Source organism: Oncorhynchus mykiss, chromosome 10 (assembly GCF_013265735.2).
Source record: "Oncorhynchus mykiss isolate Arlee chromosome 10, USDA_OmykA_1.1, whole genome shotgun sequence".
NCBI classification, from domain to species: domain Eukaryota; kingdom Metazoa; phylum Chordata; class Actinopteri; order Salmoniformes; family Salmonidae; genus Oncorhynchus; species Oncorhynchus mykiss.
The window spans coordinates 16,050,181-16,065,041 of NC_048574.1; the positions used below are offsets into that span (position 1 = coordinate 16,050,181).

Consider the following 14,861-nt stretch of genomic DNA (forward strand, 5'->3'; position numbering starts at 1 on the left):
TACCTCAATCAGGCAGAGAAGTTCTGCCATCTATCATGCTGCATTATCTGACAGGCATTTGATTGAGTACAGTGATAAACAAAAACATTATGACATCAACCTAAATTCTGAAGGTTCTTTAATGAAAAATGATGACATGACTGCATAACTGTTTCGGCGACACCCTTTAACTAAAAGGCTATCTGAAAAACAACAATGTGACAAAAGTCAACTGTAATATGCAGTCAGATATGAAAGGGTTAAAGACTAAAAACAGTATCTGATGCTCAGGTCTACCTAAAGGCAGTGCAAATTCCTGTTCCTCACGTGTGTGTGTGTGTGTGTGTGCCTTTCAACTCAACCCATTTTCCCTGTCTTCACCCACATCTCCCTCCCTCCACCTCTCTTGGTTTCTAGGAGTTGTTCTGTATCAGGGGTTGAGTTTGTTTACAGAACCCATGGTGCCTGTGTGTGTGTGTGTGTGTGTGTGTGTGTGTCCAGCCCTGCAGCAGTGACAACAAACACAGGTCACACACAAACACACCAGTGCTGCATAGAAAGTCTGACAGAGACACACAAACAAAGACACACAGGTAATTGAAACACCCACATACAATAGCAGAGCCACTAAAGCCATTGAACGTGTCTAAGAATAGCGGCAAGTGTGTTTAGGGCTTACTTTCAGTTCTCTCAATGTACCCTAAAATACAGACTGTAAATCAGGGAGCCTGACTCAACTACAGTGTTGACTTGATCTTCGAGTACTGACAGATTTAGCGTTCTGCTCAGTACATATCCAAGGCCAAATGTGCTGTATGCTACTGAGAGGTCATAATATTATCATCACTTTCACACAGTTTTGTCTTCGTGTCTAAGCTTAGACAGGAAGTACACATTCATGTGCGCACACGCAAGCAGTCAGACACTAGTTGAGAGACAGACAGACACTAGTTGACAGAGACACAGAGACATTGCCAGATGGTGGTAGAGGTGTGAAAATAATTGATGGAGCGGCTACAGAATGAGACATGCGATGAGTGAAGTGTAGACACAAATTCAGTGTTGGTGCCACTGCAACTTCCTGCTCACTAGGGTAATGAATGCTATCAAACACACTAGGTGAGCATTAGGGTGAAGTTGCCTAGATGCTGATCTTGAGTGAGTTAAGCATTTTCCCCACTGATGGTTAAGGTTAGGTCCAGATCTGATCCTAGATCTGTACCTACTAGGGGACATTTCACTCCAGAGCCTTGTTCACTGGGGAATGCTTTCAAACACACTGGGTTAGCTCTTATCAGCTCTTATAAATATAAAACAAACCACACTGAGTAAACCAAACATTAAAAACACCTTCCTAATATTGAGTTGTTGTTTTTGTTGTCATAAATGTCATAAACCGGATAGTCATATGCCTGCCTCTAGGTTAAGGAAATTCCATCTCCATGCACTTTAGTCATAAACCTCATCAATAGACCATAGAAATGAGGGCCTCCAGAGCGCCAGCTGTGCCACCAGAGACTCTGGGTTCGCGCCCAGGCTCTGTCGCAACCGGCCGCGAACGGGAGGTCCGTGGGGCGACGCACAATTGGCCTAGCGTCGTCCGGGTTAGGGAGGGTTTGGTTGGTAGGGATATCCTTGTCTCATCGCGCACCAGCGACTCCTGTGGCGGGCCGGGCGCAGTGCACGCTAACCAAGGCTGCCAGGTGCACTGTGTTTCCTCCGACACATGGGTGTGGCTGGCTTCCGGGTTGGATGCGCACTGTGTTAAGCAGTGCGGCTTGGTTGGGTTATAGACCATGGAAATGGTCTATAGTTTGTAATAAACCAAAGTTAATACAATGCACCAAAATTGCTTTCAAAGAAATATATATTTATATTACAAGTGGGGATATATAGAAGGTGGGTTAGAAGGTTAGAAGGTGGGTGTCATAAAATATTATGATTGATGTGTATGGTTGTCATTAGTTGTAGCACTGAGATAACAGAAACCAGCTGGCCACCATCGTTCTTCTAAAAGGGTGAGTCAAAGATCATGATATTTTGGTAGAGGTTTCCAAGATCGTTTGTAATAATTTAAAGATGTTTCCTTTCATCTGCATTTCAAAAAGATGGATTAGAAATACCTGGTTTGTGTTTTTTATGCACTAAACGGAAGAAAGTGGACTGAAACAGAGATAGACTACCTGGATATATCCAAAAAATAGTTCTCATTTGAGTTCTGTTGCAAAACGTTTTTAAAATGTTTTCTGCTGCGTGGCGTACTGAACACAACCCTGGCAGGTCATCCATCATATTGCATTTACGCCTCTCAAATACTTTCAGATCAGTGCATAATAAGTAGAGGAGACAAGGAGATGAAGCCACTTCTGAGTACTGAGGCTCACCCCAAAAAGAGGAACCAGAGCTAGCATTAAATGAGCCAACTCACACCCTGACTCACTCTAGCCAGGTCACTGGTCTGTTCGTGCTGCTTAGCCAACTCCTATTGCCAACTATGAATGTGGCCTGGGTGACACAGTGTTTCAGCCACAGACTGTCTGACTTCACTCTGAAAACAAATAAATGCATAGAGACACAGAATATTCCAACCTATAGAGCATTATACAAACACTCACAGCTCCACCTTCAACCCAACTTTACAATTCAAGAAAACAGGCTTTCTGTATATACCTATAATGGATAGCGAATAATAGCCTAGTGACTTTTCATCTTGCTAGCTACAAGTATAAAGGCTATCACTATAATAACGTAAAAACCGAAGGCACCGAGACACTCATACACATAGGCAGAAATAGAGAAGCAAGATGTATTTAAAAATAGAAAGACAGAATTCAAGCGCCTCACACCTTCAAGCCCTGGCTCATGACTTCAGAAATAACTGGAAAAGTTGTATCAACTCAGACAGAAATGTCCCCCACCCTTTGTGTGCTTGTGTGTCCATAATAGTGTATAGTGGCATGTGAGACTGTGTCTGTCTATTGTACTGCAGAGGTGTGTGTGCGGGTGAGAGAGCAAGCCACCAGTCCTGAGGAAAGGCATGAGTGACAGCTATTTTTAATGTGTGTGACTAACCACGGTCATCTCACTGACAGCCACATACTGAAAGACTCTGCAGCTTGAAGTGATGTTAATGTGCTGACATCTCTCACAATCAGCCTTTCGTTCCTCATCCTTTCCCATCTGTCTGTTTGCCATACATCCCCTTCAGTCAAGTTTATGAAGCATTTATTTAATGGCAAAGTGATCATTTGAGTCATATGGGATAGTTTACTATATTGTAAGTAATGTAGCTTTAACATTTATACATTAGCATGAGTTCTTCTCTAAGCCTGTTTCACCCCTTTGTACTTCCTTCCTTTGAGGTTTCTTCCCCTCTCTTGAAAACAGCAGATGCAAACTTTGCTTCAGTAGATAGATGGTTGACTAAATCTGACATTTGGGACTGTTTCCTGGACGCTGTTTAAGCTTAGTCCTGGACTATTTCAAATTGAGCAAGCTTTTTTGTCCAGGACTAGGCTTAATCTGTATCCAGGAAACTGTCCCTATCACAGGATACCTGCTTCTCAGACAGCGTTATCATCCATCCACTACTTTATCTATTGACATGTCCATCAGGTTGAATTTCATTTACTGGCAGCATTTCCTGGGGGTTATGACATTAGTCTGCACATGATGTCATGTAATCAAGGATGAGTGTTAATGGAACCTGATTCCCACTCTGGTGGGGAGCTTTGGGGCCTTCTCTGCTGATACCTCAGGGATTAGGCTTCTGCATTCATCCTCTATAGCTGGTTGAGAGAGGGTCTCTGCTCACACCATTACACCACAGCTGCTGGGATAGTAATGAACTCTAAAGGACGACCTGACCTCTGAGGTCCAACCTTATGGGGGAGATACACTCACCTCACTCACTCTGGCTTGGATAGGTGCACACTGCACAGTGACACGTCCATTTCCTTTCTGTATAACAACGCAAATGCATTTAGTCTCTCCCGTTGTGAAGAAATACTTTAAGTGTAAGAAAAGCAATTGCACATACCCTGCAGTAATCCTACACACTAGCATTATGATGTTATCATAGCCTACATCAGGGTTGCCCAACTGGTGGCCTGTGGGCGATTTTATTTGGCACCCCAAGTTCCCAGAGCTAAAAAATTTAAATATGTTTTTATTTTTATAAAAGACTAAAGACACCAGCAAATCAGCTCCGAGCAGGACGGTCACCAGAGTTTCATAACATTTGGGGATCAGTCCTGAAGACCAGAGTCTGAGGGGTTTGCAGGTCCAAGAAAAAAAATTGCCTTTTCTAAAATAATTTCCTGCAATTCGACGTCATATTACATTACACAATTATCTTTTACACCACACAAATGACCAAAATTACAAGTTACTTTGACATTGACATACTAAGATCAATAAAATGAATGACCCATTTCTTAAGTGCAACCAATAGCATAGGCCCATGAATAGAGTGGACAAAATATGAGGAAATTAGTCCACCAACTTTCCATTGGCACTTACATATCCAAACTGTTTTTTCCCGCAATTGTATTTTGAAATATTGCAAAAGACCTTTCAGGGGCCACCTGCTGTTCACTGACAACCACATCTCAACAATCAGCATGCTTGATATTTGCTACGCGGGCTGCCCAATTGCGGGACTCCCGACTGTAGGGCTATGCGCTCGCAATGTGACAAAACACAATCTACAGCAATTTTCCACAAGGCCAAATAATCAACACTTATTATTATTAAATTCAATGGATTGTGGTCAGTAACCCCATATGGAGGTTATTTAGTTGGTTGTCCTACTGTTACAATAATATTTTAAATGATCTATGAGCAAGTAGCCTAGCCAACAAAGATGTCAGATGACTTGAATAGCATATGGGAATAGTGTAAAAATGTGTATTTGCATAAGTAGGCTAAGTGACTGAAATGAATCAGAAAAGGAAAACATCAGGGAAGCTCATTAGGTAGGCTATAGGTGTAATGTGTGTGTAGAGAAGATCTGCATTGCTTTTAATTGTTTGACTAATGATCACTCACCTCAACTTAGCTTAGATTTCCCAGCCTAATTCTAAAACCAAATATCCAAACGGAGATGAAGTGAAAACAAAAATCTGACATTGATTTATTTATCAAGTGGAGTTCCCATGCTTGTCCTAAAGTAGTGCAATGATGCTGTCCCAATCAAAACAGTGCTGGAATTATCAGTTGACCACAGGTGGCAATTGTTTTACATCTATTATTATTGACATTTATTATAACCAATGGTGAAGCGCTGTTTGTTTTGGTAGCCTACCAGAGCATAATTATTTATTATTATTACATCATAATTTCTGAATGAATGTTGGTGCAGACATGTAACCTATTGAATAAAATAATTTTAGAATATACATACAATGCACAATACATACATCCAAATTGCACTGTTGCCTATGTCCACACGTGGCACAATGAAAATGTTCAATTTTTTAAATCCTAAAACACAAAATTAGGCCTACCTTATTTATACGTGATCACTGTCAATCTTGAATTCAAATTCTTCAAGTAGTACAGGTGAAACGTCCATGCTGCATGAATGCCAACCATTTGATCCCAATCAATTTCATGGAAATATGCATTTCGATCCTCTTGAATGATGTAGGTTAATCAGCCTAACTACGGTTTAATCGAATGTTAGAGAAGATGGAGTTTAACAGAGCCACCTGTATTGTTTCAATCAAAGCATATTCAACATTTCAGCACAAGAAATTACGTGGTGTTTTAGTATAAGAGTAGCCGAACATTATCATGATATTATAATCGGTTTGTTATGTAGAATACTAATGAATCATTAAGTGATCTTGCTAGACATGGCACCATTCTGAAAAGTGGCGGATTATAAAGGTTGGATGAATTTGGGAGTTTCACGGAACCATAGCTCAATGAACTAAGCGCAATCATTATTTTTTACACCATAGCAGGAGCGCCAAAGATTCTGGGCTGACCCAAAATTATTTCGGGCTAAAGCCACGAAAGCCAGGCCCTAGTGACCTCCCTGGTTCAAAGTGAATTGAATTTAGGAAATCTGTTCCAAAGTATTCTCACGCAGAACAGAGACATAAAGGTGATCGTATACAAATGTACGCAAGTTTTGAAAGGATTATGTTTTAGTCAAATATTATATTGGTTTGGGAACTCTTGCAGAGTACAAGTTATTTGTAATTATGTTCTGACCCCTGACCATCCAATCAAGAAAAAAAATCGACCTTCGGCTGAATCTAGTTGATGATTAACCCAATATTGGACTAAATGTGCCTAACGATACTTCTTAGTTCAAGGACATTACAGGTTCTGTTAAAGCGTCGAATTGGCTCTCCGGAAGCCAAAACACACCATCTAAATGTGAACCGATTGTCAATTGTGGTACGGATATATAAACAAATCCATCTACTTTCATATAACATCTAAATAATTTCACAAGTGCAAAATACACACTTACTGTTTCAACACAGTTTCAGCCGAAAGTATTTCTCAGTGACAACACGTTTGTGGAGTCTCTTCTATTTACACACAGGAGTTCGGAGATGCAGGTAGCTAATTGCGCAAGTAGTCGTCTGTTTTCCGTAAACAAGCGCTTTAAAGATGAAAATATTGCTGTGTGGGAAACCTGACCCTATAAAAAGGTGTGTATCAAGGTAACCTTTTGCTTTCAAAAATGACTTATTGCTGATATGGTTTCCAAAAACCATACCTCAAGCGATGTTCAGACCGAGCGTCGCGATTCTTAAAACTCCCCCCTAAAGAAAATGCCTTCGTCCAATGACTCATATGTGTAATGTAATGGAACGGAGAGTCATGAATGATCAAGAGCTAGTTGATGATCCCTGGCCTACATCCTATTATCAAGGCCATAGTGTCTTCTCAGTGTCAACATCTTCAAGAAGTTGAGTTAGCGAAGTGCCACAGCGAGTTGTTTTTAAATCAGAATTTTGTATAATAAGAAGCTTACGTTTGGACCATAACTTGGCTGAAAGCGAGAATCTAGGCTACTGGAGAAAATGTGACATTGCAAATATTTTCCCCTTGAGATAGGCTACAAACTACACTGTATGGGGGCGGGCTATAACCAGTCGTCTAAATATGATAAATAGGCCTACATCTGCAGCAGCCTGAGTATGGTCATGTTTTATCAGATAGGTATAAAACACCGGTAGTCTACTATTTTGCTAATGCTATGCCCCACATGTGCATAGCCTAACCATAAATCATGTTCGTAGCCTCTTTTGTTGAACATTTTGTCATTTTGAGAATAAAAAAATAAATGACACGGGACATTCTACCATTGTGAGGATACAATGTGTTCCTTTATAAAAAAAAAAAGAATCATGACAATTAACATCAAGGTTGCAAACGCGAAATTGTAACATTATAGAATATCGAAACAAAACAGGCAAGTGCACAGATCAGATTTTCCACGCCCTTACCTCATTGTTTGGCGAGACTGCAAATCTTCTCTCCCAAGCTAGATGTTTGGTTTCCGATGAGAAGCCGGTGTAGAAAAATAGAAGACATAAGATATAACGATGGTAAAGATGTGATACACACATGTATCAATCTAGCCACCCTAATCGGGCTGTGCACGAATGGGCGAAATAGACAGCAGCACACACCACGACAATTTCCAGGGGTGTATTCACTAGGAACCAAACAGAACGAAATGGGGAGGGATTTACATGCATTTGTCCAATGGAAACTCTCGCGGTATTTCCGTTTGGAGTAAAACGTTTCCGTGGCAAAACGTTTTGGAATAATGATTGCACCACCGGCCATAGACTTAGGCTATTTACCGTTTAACAACCAAACGGAAGCAAACCGAGCAAATGGACCTAAACGGGGAGGGGGTCTACTTGAATTTGTCAACTAGAAACTCTCGTTTTCGTTACAAAAGGTTTTTAGTTTGGAGTAAACGATTTCTGTAGCAAAACGTTTTGCAACACACGAAACCTTTGTAACAGAATCGGAGTACACCCCTCATTCAAAGGAACATATTTCAATGGATGACTGAATGGAGTAGTGGGGCAAGCTTGTCAAATCCTATCACCATCTCTCCTCAGGCCACACCGCTTCTATTCGATTACTGAAGTTTACTCCTGAAACAGAGGCAGAGATTGTTTTGGATCGTGCTAAAGGGGCTACGATTTGAATGAGGAACTATTTTCTTTCACGTGGCGCCAGATTTCGCGTTGATCTGAACGCCCATCCACGTAGCCCATTGTTGCTGTTCATTTGAGCCTATTCAAATCAAATTGTATTTGTCACGTGCGCTGAATACAGCAGGTGGACTTTACCGTGACGTGTTTACTTATGAGCCTTCCTTTCCCAACAATGCAGTTATAAAGTAAGAAAAGTCAGCCAAAAATTCTAACACAATAAAATAACAATAAGGAGATGATATACAGGAGTCCTAGTACTGAGTCTATGTGCAAGGGTACAAGATAGTTGAGGTAATATGTACATGTAGGTAGTGGTAAAAGTGACTTGACAATCAGGATCGATAATAAAGAGAGTAGCAGCAGCATATGTGAAAGAGTGGGTGTGGCGTAAATGTGCATGTGTGTTTTAGGTGTGTGAGCATATATAGTGTGTGTGTAGTATGTGTGAGTGTGTGGGTAGAGTCCAGTAAGTGTGCATAGAGCCAGCGCAAGAAAGTCCATGCAAATAAAAATGGGGTCCTGCAAATAATCAGGGTAGACATTTGATTAACTGTTCGGCAGTCTTATGGCTTGGGGATAGAAGCTGTTCAGGAGCCTTTCGGTCCCAGACTAGGTGCTCCGGTACCACTTGCTGTGCGGTAGCAAAGAGAACAGTCTATGACTTCGGTGGCTAGAGTCTGACCATTTTTAGGGCCTTCCTCTGACACCGCCTGGTATAGAGGTCCTGGATGGCAGGGTGCTTGGCCCCAGGGATGTACTGTGCCATATGCACTACCATCTGTAGCACCTTACGGTTAGATGCCAAGCAGTTGCCATACCAAGCGGCCTACCACCATCTTGTAGTCGGCAAACTTAATGATGATGTTGGAGTTGTGCTTTGCCACACAATAGTGGGTGAACAGGGAGTACAGGAGGGAACTAAGCACACACCCCTGAGTTGCCCCCATGTTGAGGGTCAGCGTGGCGGATGTGTTGTTGCCTACCTTTACCACCTTAGGGTGGCTCGTCAGAGAGTCCAGGGACCAGTTGCAGAGGGAGGTGTTTAGTCCCAGGGTCCTGAGCTCAAAGCATTTCATGACTACAAATGTGCATGCTACGGGGTGATAATCATTTAGACAAGTTACCTTGGCATTCTTGGGCACAGGGACTATGGTTGTCTAGTTGAAACGTGTAGGTATTACAGACTGGGTTCAAATAGACTTTCCCTGGCCTAAATAAGCTTTTTCACCCATGGCTTGCCATGTTTTTTGGAATTAAAACAATTGTTAAGGTAGAGAATGTATTCTTTATTGTAGAATTTTAGGAGAGCACAGCACTAAAACACAATAGTCAGGGTCTTGTTGAATCAGGTTAGAGGTGGAACAATACGTGCATGCACACTCTAGGATCAGGGTTAGTGATAGGCCTATTACTACTCAACATGAACATATACAAATAGAAGGATGCTTATGTTGGCAAAACATACTATGGAAATCCATTTCCCATTGGGAAGTTAGCATTTTAGTTGTCACTTACGGGCCCTAAATGAGAATGAGATCAAAGTACAATTTACAAGCCTGAAATGAAGTCACATATGGGGAAAAGAGATGGGAGACTGTGTAGCCACGAACGAGAACATTGTCGTGCCAACAAATGTCTATGGCTATGCTCTGCAGCAAATGTCAAATGTATTGCACCAACAGTGTTTTCAGAGTTTTGAAATTTGAGGCTTTCATATCCTTTCCCGGACATCTTCACACAAAAAAAACCTTCCTGTTTACTGACAAATTGGGTCATTTATGCATGGGTACTTCAAAAACGGGAAATACTTACTGAAATTACATTTGTCCAATGATTAGGCTATATATTGACATTCTAAAAAGTGATATGGTAAAAATGGTAAAAATATGTTCAAATTGTATTCAATCAATCAATCAAATGTATTTATAAAGCCCTTTTAACATCAGCCAATGTCACTAAGTGCTATACAGAAACCCTGCCTAAAACCACAAACAGCAAGCAATGCAGATGTAGAAGAACGGTGGCTAGGAAAAATACCCCAGAAAAGCTAGAACCTAGGAAGAAACCTAAAGAGGAACCAGGCTCTGAGGGGTGGCCAGTCCTCTTCTGGCTTTGCCAGGTTGAGATGATAACAGTATATGGCCAAAATGTTTGAACATTCATAGATGACCAGCAGGGTCAAATAATTATAATAATCACAGTGGTTGTAGAGGGTGCAACAGGTCAGCACCTCAGGAGTAAATGTCAGTTGGCTTTTCATAGCCAAGCATTCAGAGTTAGAGACTGCTGGAGCGGTAGAGTCGAAAACAGCAGGTCCGGGACAAGGTAGCACATCCGGTGAACAGGTTAGGGTTCCATAGTTGTATGTACGGGATACACATGGTATACATCGTCCAAATAAATGCTACTTGCAGGTTCCTTCTCGACAATGCAACACTAAATAATAAAATATGAGAATACAAAGTAAATGGCATTAGAATAGAATAAACATGTTAGCATTTATTATAATACAGGAATGCACAATTTATAGTCCAATATTTACACCTGTATTGGGGAAGGTTGTGGGCAAGTGTATAAATTAAGCAGTATAATAACATGTGTAGCAGAAGTTGTGATGTGTGTGTAGAATGAATGTCTATACAGTTGAATTCGGAAGTTTACATACACTTAGATTGGAGTCATTAAAACTCGCTTTTCAACCACTCCACAAATTTCTTGTTAACAAACTATACTTTTGGCAAGTCGGTAAGGACATCTACTTTGTGCATGACACAAGTAATTTTTTCAACAATTGTTTACAGACAGATTATTTCACTTATAACTCACTGTATCACAATTCCAGTGGGTCAGAAGTTTACATACACTAAGTTGACTGTGCCTTTAAACAGCTTGGAAAATTCCATAAAATGATGAAATGGCTTTAGAAGCTTCTGATAGGCTAATTGACATAATTTGAGTCAATTGGAGGTTTACCTGTGGATGTATTTCAAGGCCTACCTTCAAACTCGGTGCCTCTTTGCTTGACATCATGGGAAAATCAAAATAAATCAGCCTAGACCTCAGAATTTTTTTTGTAGATCTCCACAAGTCTGGTTCATCCTTGGGAGCAATTTCCAAATACCTGAAGGTACCACATTCATCTCTACAAACAATAGTACGAAAGAATAAACACCATGGGACCACGCAGCCATCATACTGCTCAGGAAGGAGATGTGTTCTGTGTCCTAGAGATGAATGTACTTTGGTGTTGTCATGACGTTGGCCTGGGGTTAGGTTTATGACAGTCATAAATACCTGTTACCCCCATTTTTCCTCTCTCTATCCTACTAATGTTACATTTGCAAAACCCTTGGTTAACATAGAGATTCTGCGAACATCAGAAGGTGAGGGGAAATGAACTATATTCTGGTCATCTGACCAATTGAACATATGCGGTGGTACTTAATGAATATGATGTCAGTTCGGTTTGCATCTGAGACATTCTCATCAATGATAAGATGACAAACTCTACAGTGGAAAGTCTACACATCAGAGTTATCGGAATCAAATGGAATTGTTGTTTAATTTAAATGTTTGAATATGAAATTATTCGTGATGGGATGAAATGTGATTTTAGCTTCTAAAATGTGATATTTGGGTTTTCATAAGGTAGGGCTCTGCTCAATCAGTGGCCCGCCCCTGCGAAGGGACATGGGCTATAAAACGTTTCAAACACACCCTCCTCTCCCTTCCTATATAAAGCCTTGACGACAATATAACCTCCTGTTCCAAGGAACTGTGAGGACGACGGTCCGATAATAACTACAGAACGAAGCCACATCAGCGTGAGCTTTGGTTGCGAATGGTATGAACTTTGAACTCTTATTCACTGCAGAAGTGATATCTCCTAGCCGTTGAGTTAGCAACAGCAGCTGCAAACGAGGGTTAGGAAGGAATAGACAGAGTACCCCGTCTATCACACAACGACGTTACTACAACGTATCCAATTGACCACCAGAGACATTCTTCAAAGGACAAAGGACTCGGTTTGGCAACACGGCCTTCCATCTACCACCAACCTACTGAAGCGCAGCTCAGAGTAAATATTTATTGCATTTTCCTTTTCCAAATCGGCAGTAATCTAGAATGCATAAGATACTGTATTTACAATAGCACAGCTTCGCCCTTTGTTCCTCAGTCTTCCCGCTCTTTCACTCAAACCCAGACCCTTTTCTTTTGTGTAACAAGCTGTCATATCTGTTCCGCCTGCTAGGGACGTTTTCCTTTATGACGTAATTTGTAATCAAGTTATGATTAATTATGTGTATGCGTAATTCTGTGTGATTAGTTAGGTATTTAGTAAATAAATAATTAAACCCAATTTTGTATCGCTGATTCCACTTGTTAGCCAGGGTTCGCGAAGATAACCAAAAATGTACAACTTTCAGATGAGACTGAATTAAGGTGACGATTAATATTGACTGCTATTGATGTAAAATATTACTACTAACAGCTCTATAAATATTATTTTGTGGTGCCCCGACTCTCTAGTTAATTACATTTACATGATTAGCTCAATCAGGTAATATTAATTACAGATAAATTATTTTATAGAATAGCATGTCATATCACTTAATCCAGCATAGCCAAAGACACAACAGTGTGAAAAGTGCAAATAAATCCCAGAACAACAGCAAAGGACCTTGTGAAGATGCTGGAGGAAACAGGTACAAAAGTATCTATATCCACAGTAAAACGAGTCCTATATCGATATAACGTGAAAGGCCGCTCAGCAAGGAAGAAGCCACTGCTCCAAAACCGCCATAAAAAAGCCAGACTACAGTTTGCAACTGCACCTGGGGACAAAGATCATACTTTTTGGAGAATTGTCCTCTGGTCTGATGAAACAAAAATAGAACTGTTTGGCCATATAGACCATCGCTATGTTTGGATTAAAAAGGGGGAGGCTTGCAAGCCGAAGAACACCATCCCAACCGTGAAGCACAAGGGTGGCAGCATCATGTTGTAGGGGTGCTTTGCTGCAGGAGGGACTGGTGCACTTCACAAAATAGATGGCATCACCAGGAAGGAAAATTATGTAGATATATTGAAGCATCATCAAGCCATCAGTCGGGAAGTTAAAGCTCGGTCGCAAATGGGTCTTCCAAATGGACAATGACCCCAAACATACTTCCAAAGTTGTGGCAAAATGGCTTAAGGACAACAAAGTCAAGGTATTGGAGTGGCCATCACAAAGCCCTGATCTCAATCCTATAGAAAATTGGTGGGCAACCTGACTCAGTTACACCAGCTCTGTCAGGAGGAATGGGCAAAAATTCACCCAACTTATTGTGGGAAGCTTGTGGAAAGCTACCCAAAACGTTTGACCCAAGTTAAACCATTTAAAGGCAATGCTACCAAATACTAATTGAGTCTATGTAAACTTTTGACCTACGGGGAATGTGATGAAAGAAATAAAAGCTTAAATAAATCACTCTCTCTATTATTCTGACATTTCATTCTTAAAATAAAGTGGTGATCCTAACTGACCTAAGACAGAGAATTTTTATTAGGATTAAATGTCAGGAATTGTGAAAAACTGACTTTAAATGTATTTGGCTAAGGTGTAAGTAAACTTCAGACTTCAACTGTAAATGTGTGTGTTCATGAATGCATGTGTGCTAAGGTGCAGCGTCAGTCCATTTAAATTGTTCAGCAGCAGTAGATAGAATCTCTGAGCCTGTTGGTATCAGACCTCATGCTCCGAGACCAAAGGAGAGAGCAGCTCGTGTGTGGAGTCCTTGATGATGCTGCGAGCATTCCTCAGTCACCGTTTTGAGTAGATGTCCTGGATGGGTGGGAGCACGGTTCCAGTGATGTACTGGGCCATCTTAGCCTCCAACTGGAGGGCCTTGCTGTCTTGTATGGATTAAAACCCGTACCAGGCCGTGATGTAACCAGTCAGGACGCTCTCGATGGTGATTCGGTAGTACTGTATTTGGAGGAACCGGGGAGGCATGCAGAATTTATTCAGCCCCATTAGAAAGTAGATGTGGTTGCGCCCTCTTGACAAGAGTGGTGGTGTTGTTAGTCTATTTTTCTGTACTGTATACCAAAACCTAACATTAGTAAGACACCCTCAGTGATATCATGCAGATTAGCCCACCACAAGAGGGCATTGAAATATCACATTCTGCATGCTGTACTGTGCTCAAGGCTGAGAGACTCATCCATTTCCTGGCTTTGCAAGGACCCAAGTTTTACTTTTACCACAAATGTGATGTTAACCAATAACCTTAAACATTCCCTACTTCCCTACAACAGTTTAGACTCTATATAGTGTACAAATCATTAGGAACACCTTCCTAATATTGAGTTGCAGCCCCCTTCGCCCTCAGAACAGCCTCAATTGTTTGGGGCAAGGACTACAAGGTGTCGAAAGCGTTCCACAGGGATGCTGGCCATGTTGACTCCAGTACTTCCCACAGTTGTCAATATCTCCTTCATACACACAGGAAACTGTTTAGTGAAACACACAGCAGTGTTGCAGTTCTTGACTCAATCAAACCATTGCACCTGGCACTTACTACCATACCCGGTCAAAGGCACTTATATTTTGTCTTGCCCATTCACCCTCTGAATGGCATACATACACAATTCATGTCTCAAGGCTTACAAATCCTTTAACCCGTATCCTCCACT

The 14,861-nt window shown here is 41.1% G+C and overlaps 1 protein-coding gene across 5 annotated transcripts in view; it reads right to left on the bottom strand.

The window, feature by feature from the left end:
• The window catches only part of LOC110534856 (vasodilator-stimulated phosphoprotein), a 39,324-nt gene extending 31,643 nt beyond the window's left edge, over positions 1–7,681 (bottom strand). Inside the window, exon 1 of one of the 5 annotated variants that reach the window (XM_021619791.2) lies at positions 7,452–7,681. In XM_021619791.2, coding sequence (XP_021475466.2) covers positions 7,452–7,456 — 5 coding nt within the window. In that variant the 5' untranslated portion in view covers positions 7,457–7,681. Of the gene's footprint in view, positions 1–5,486; positions 5,655–6,466; positions 6,688–6,718; positions 6,938–7,451 lie in introns of those variants that run through there. The other 4 variants (XM_036989792.1, XM_036989793.1, XM_036989795.1 and 1 more) reach the window with 4 other exon arrangements.
• Positions 7,682–14,861: the final 7,180 nt, after the last annotated feature.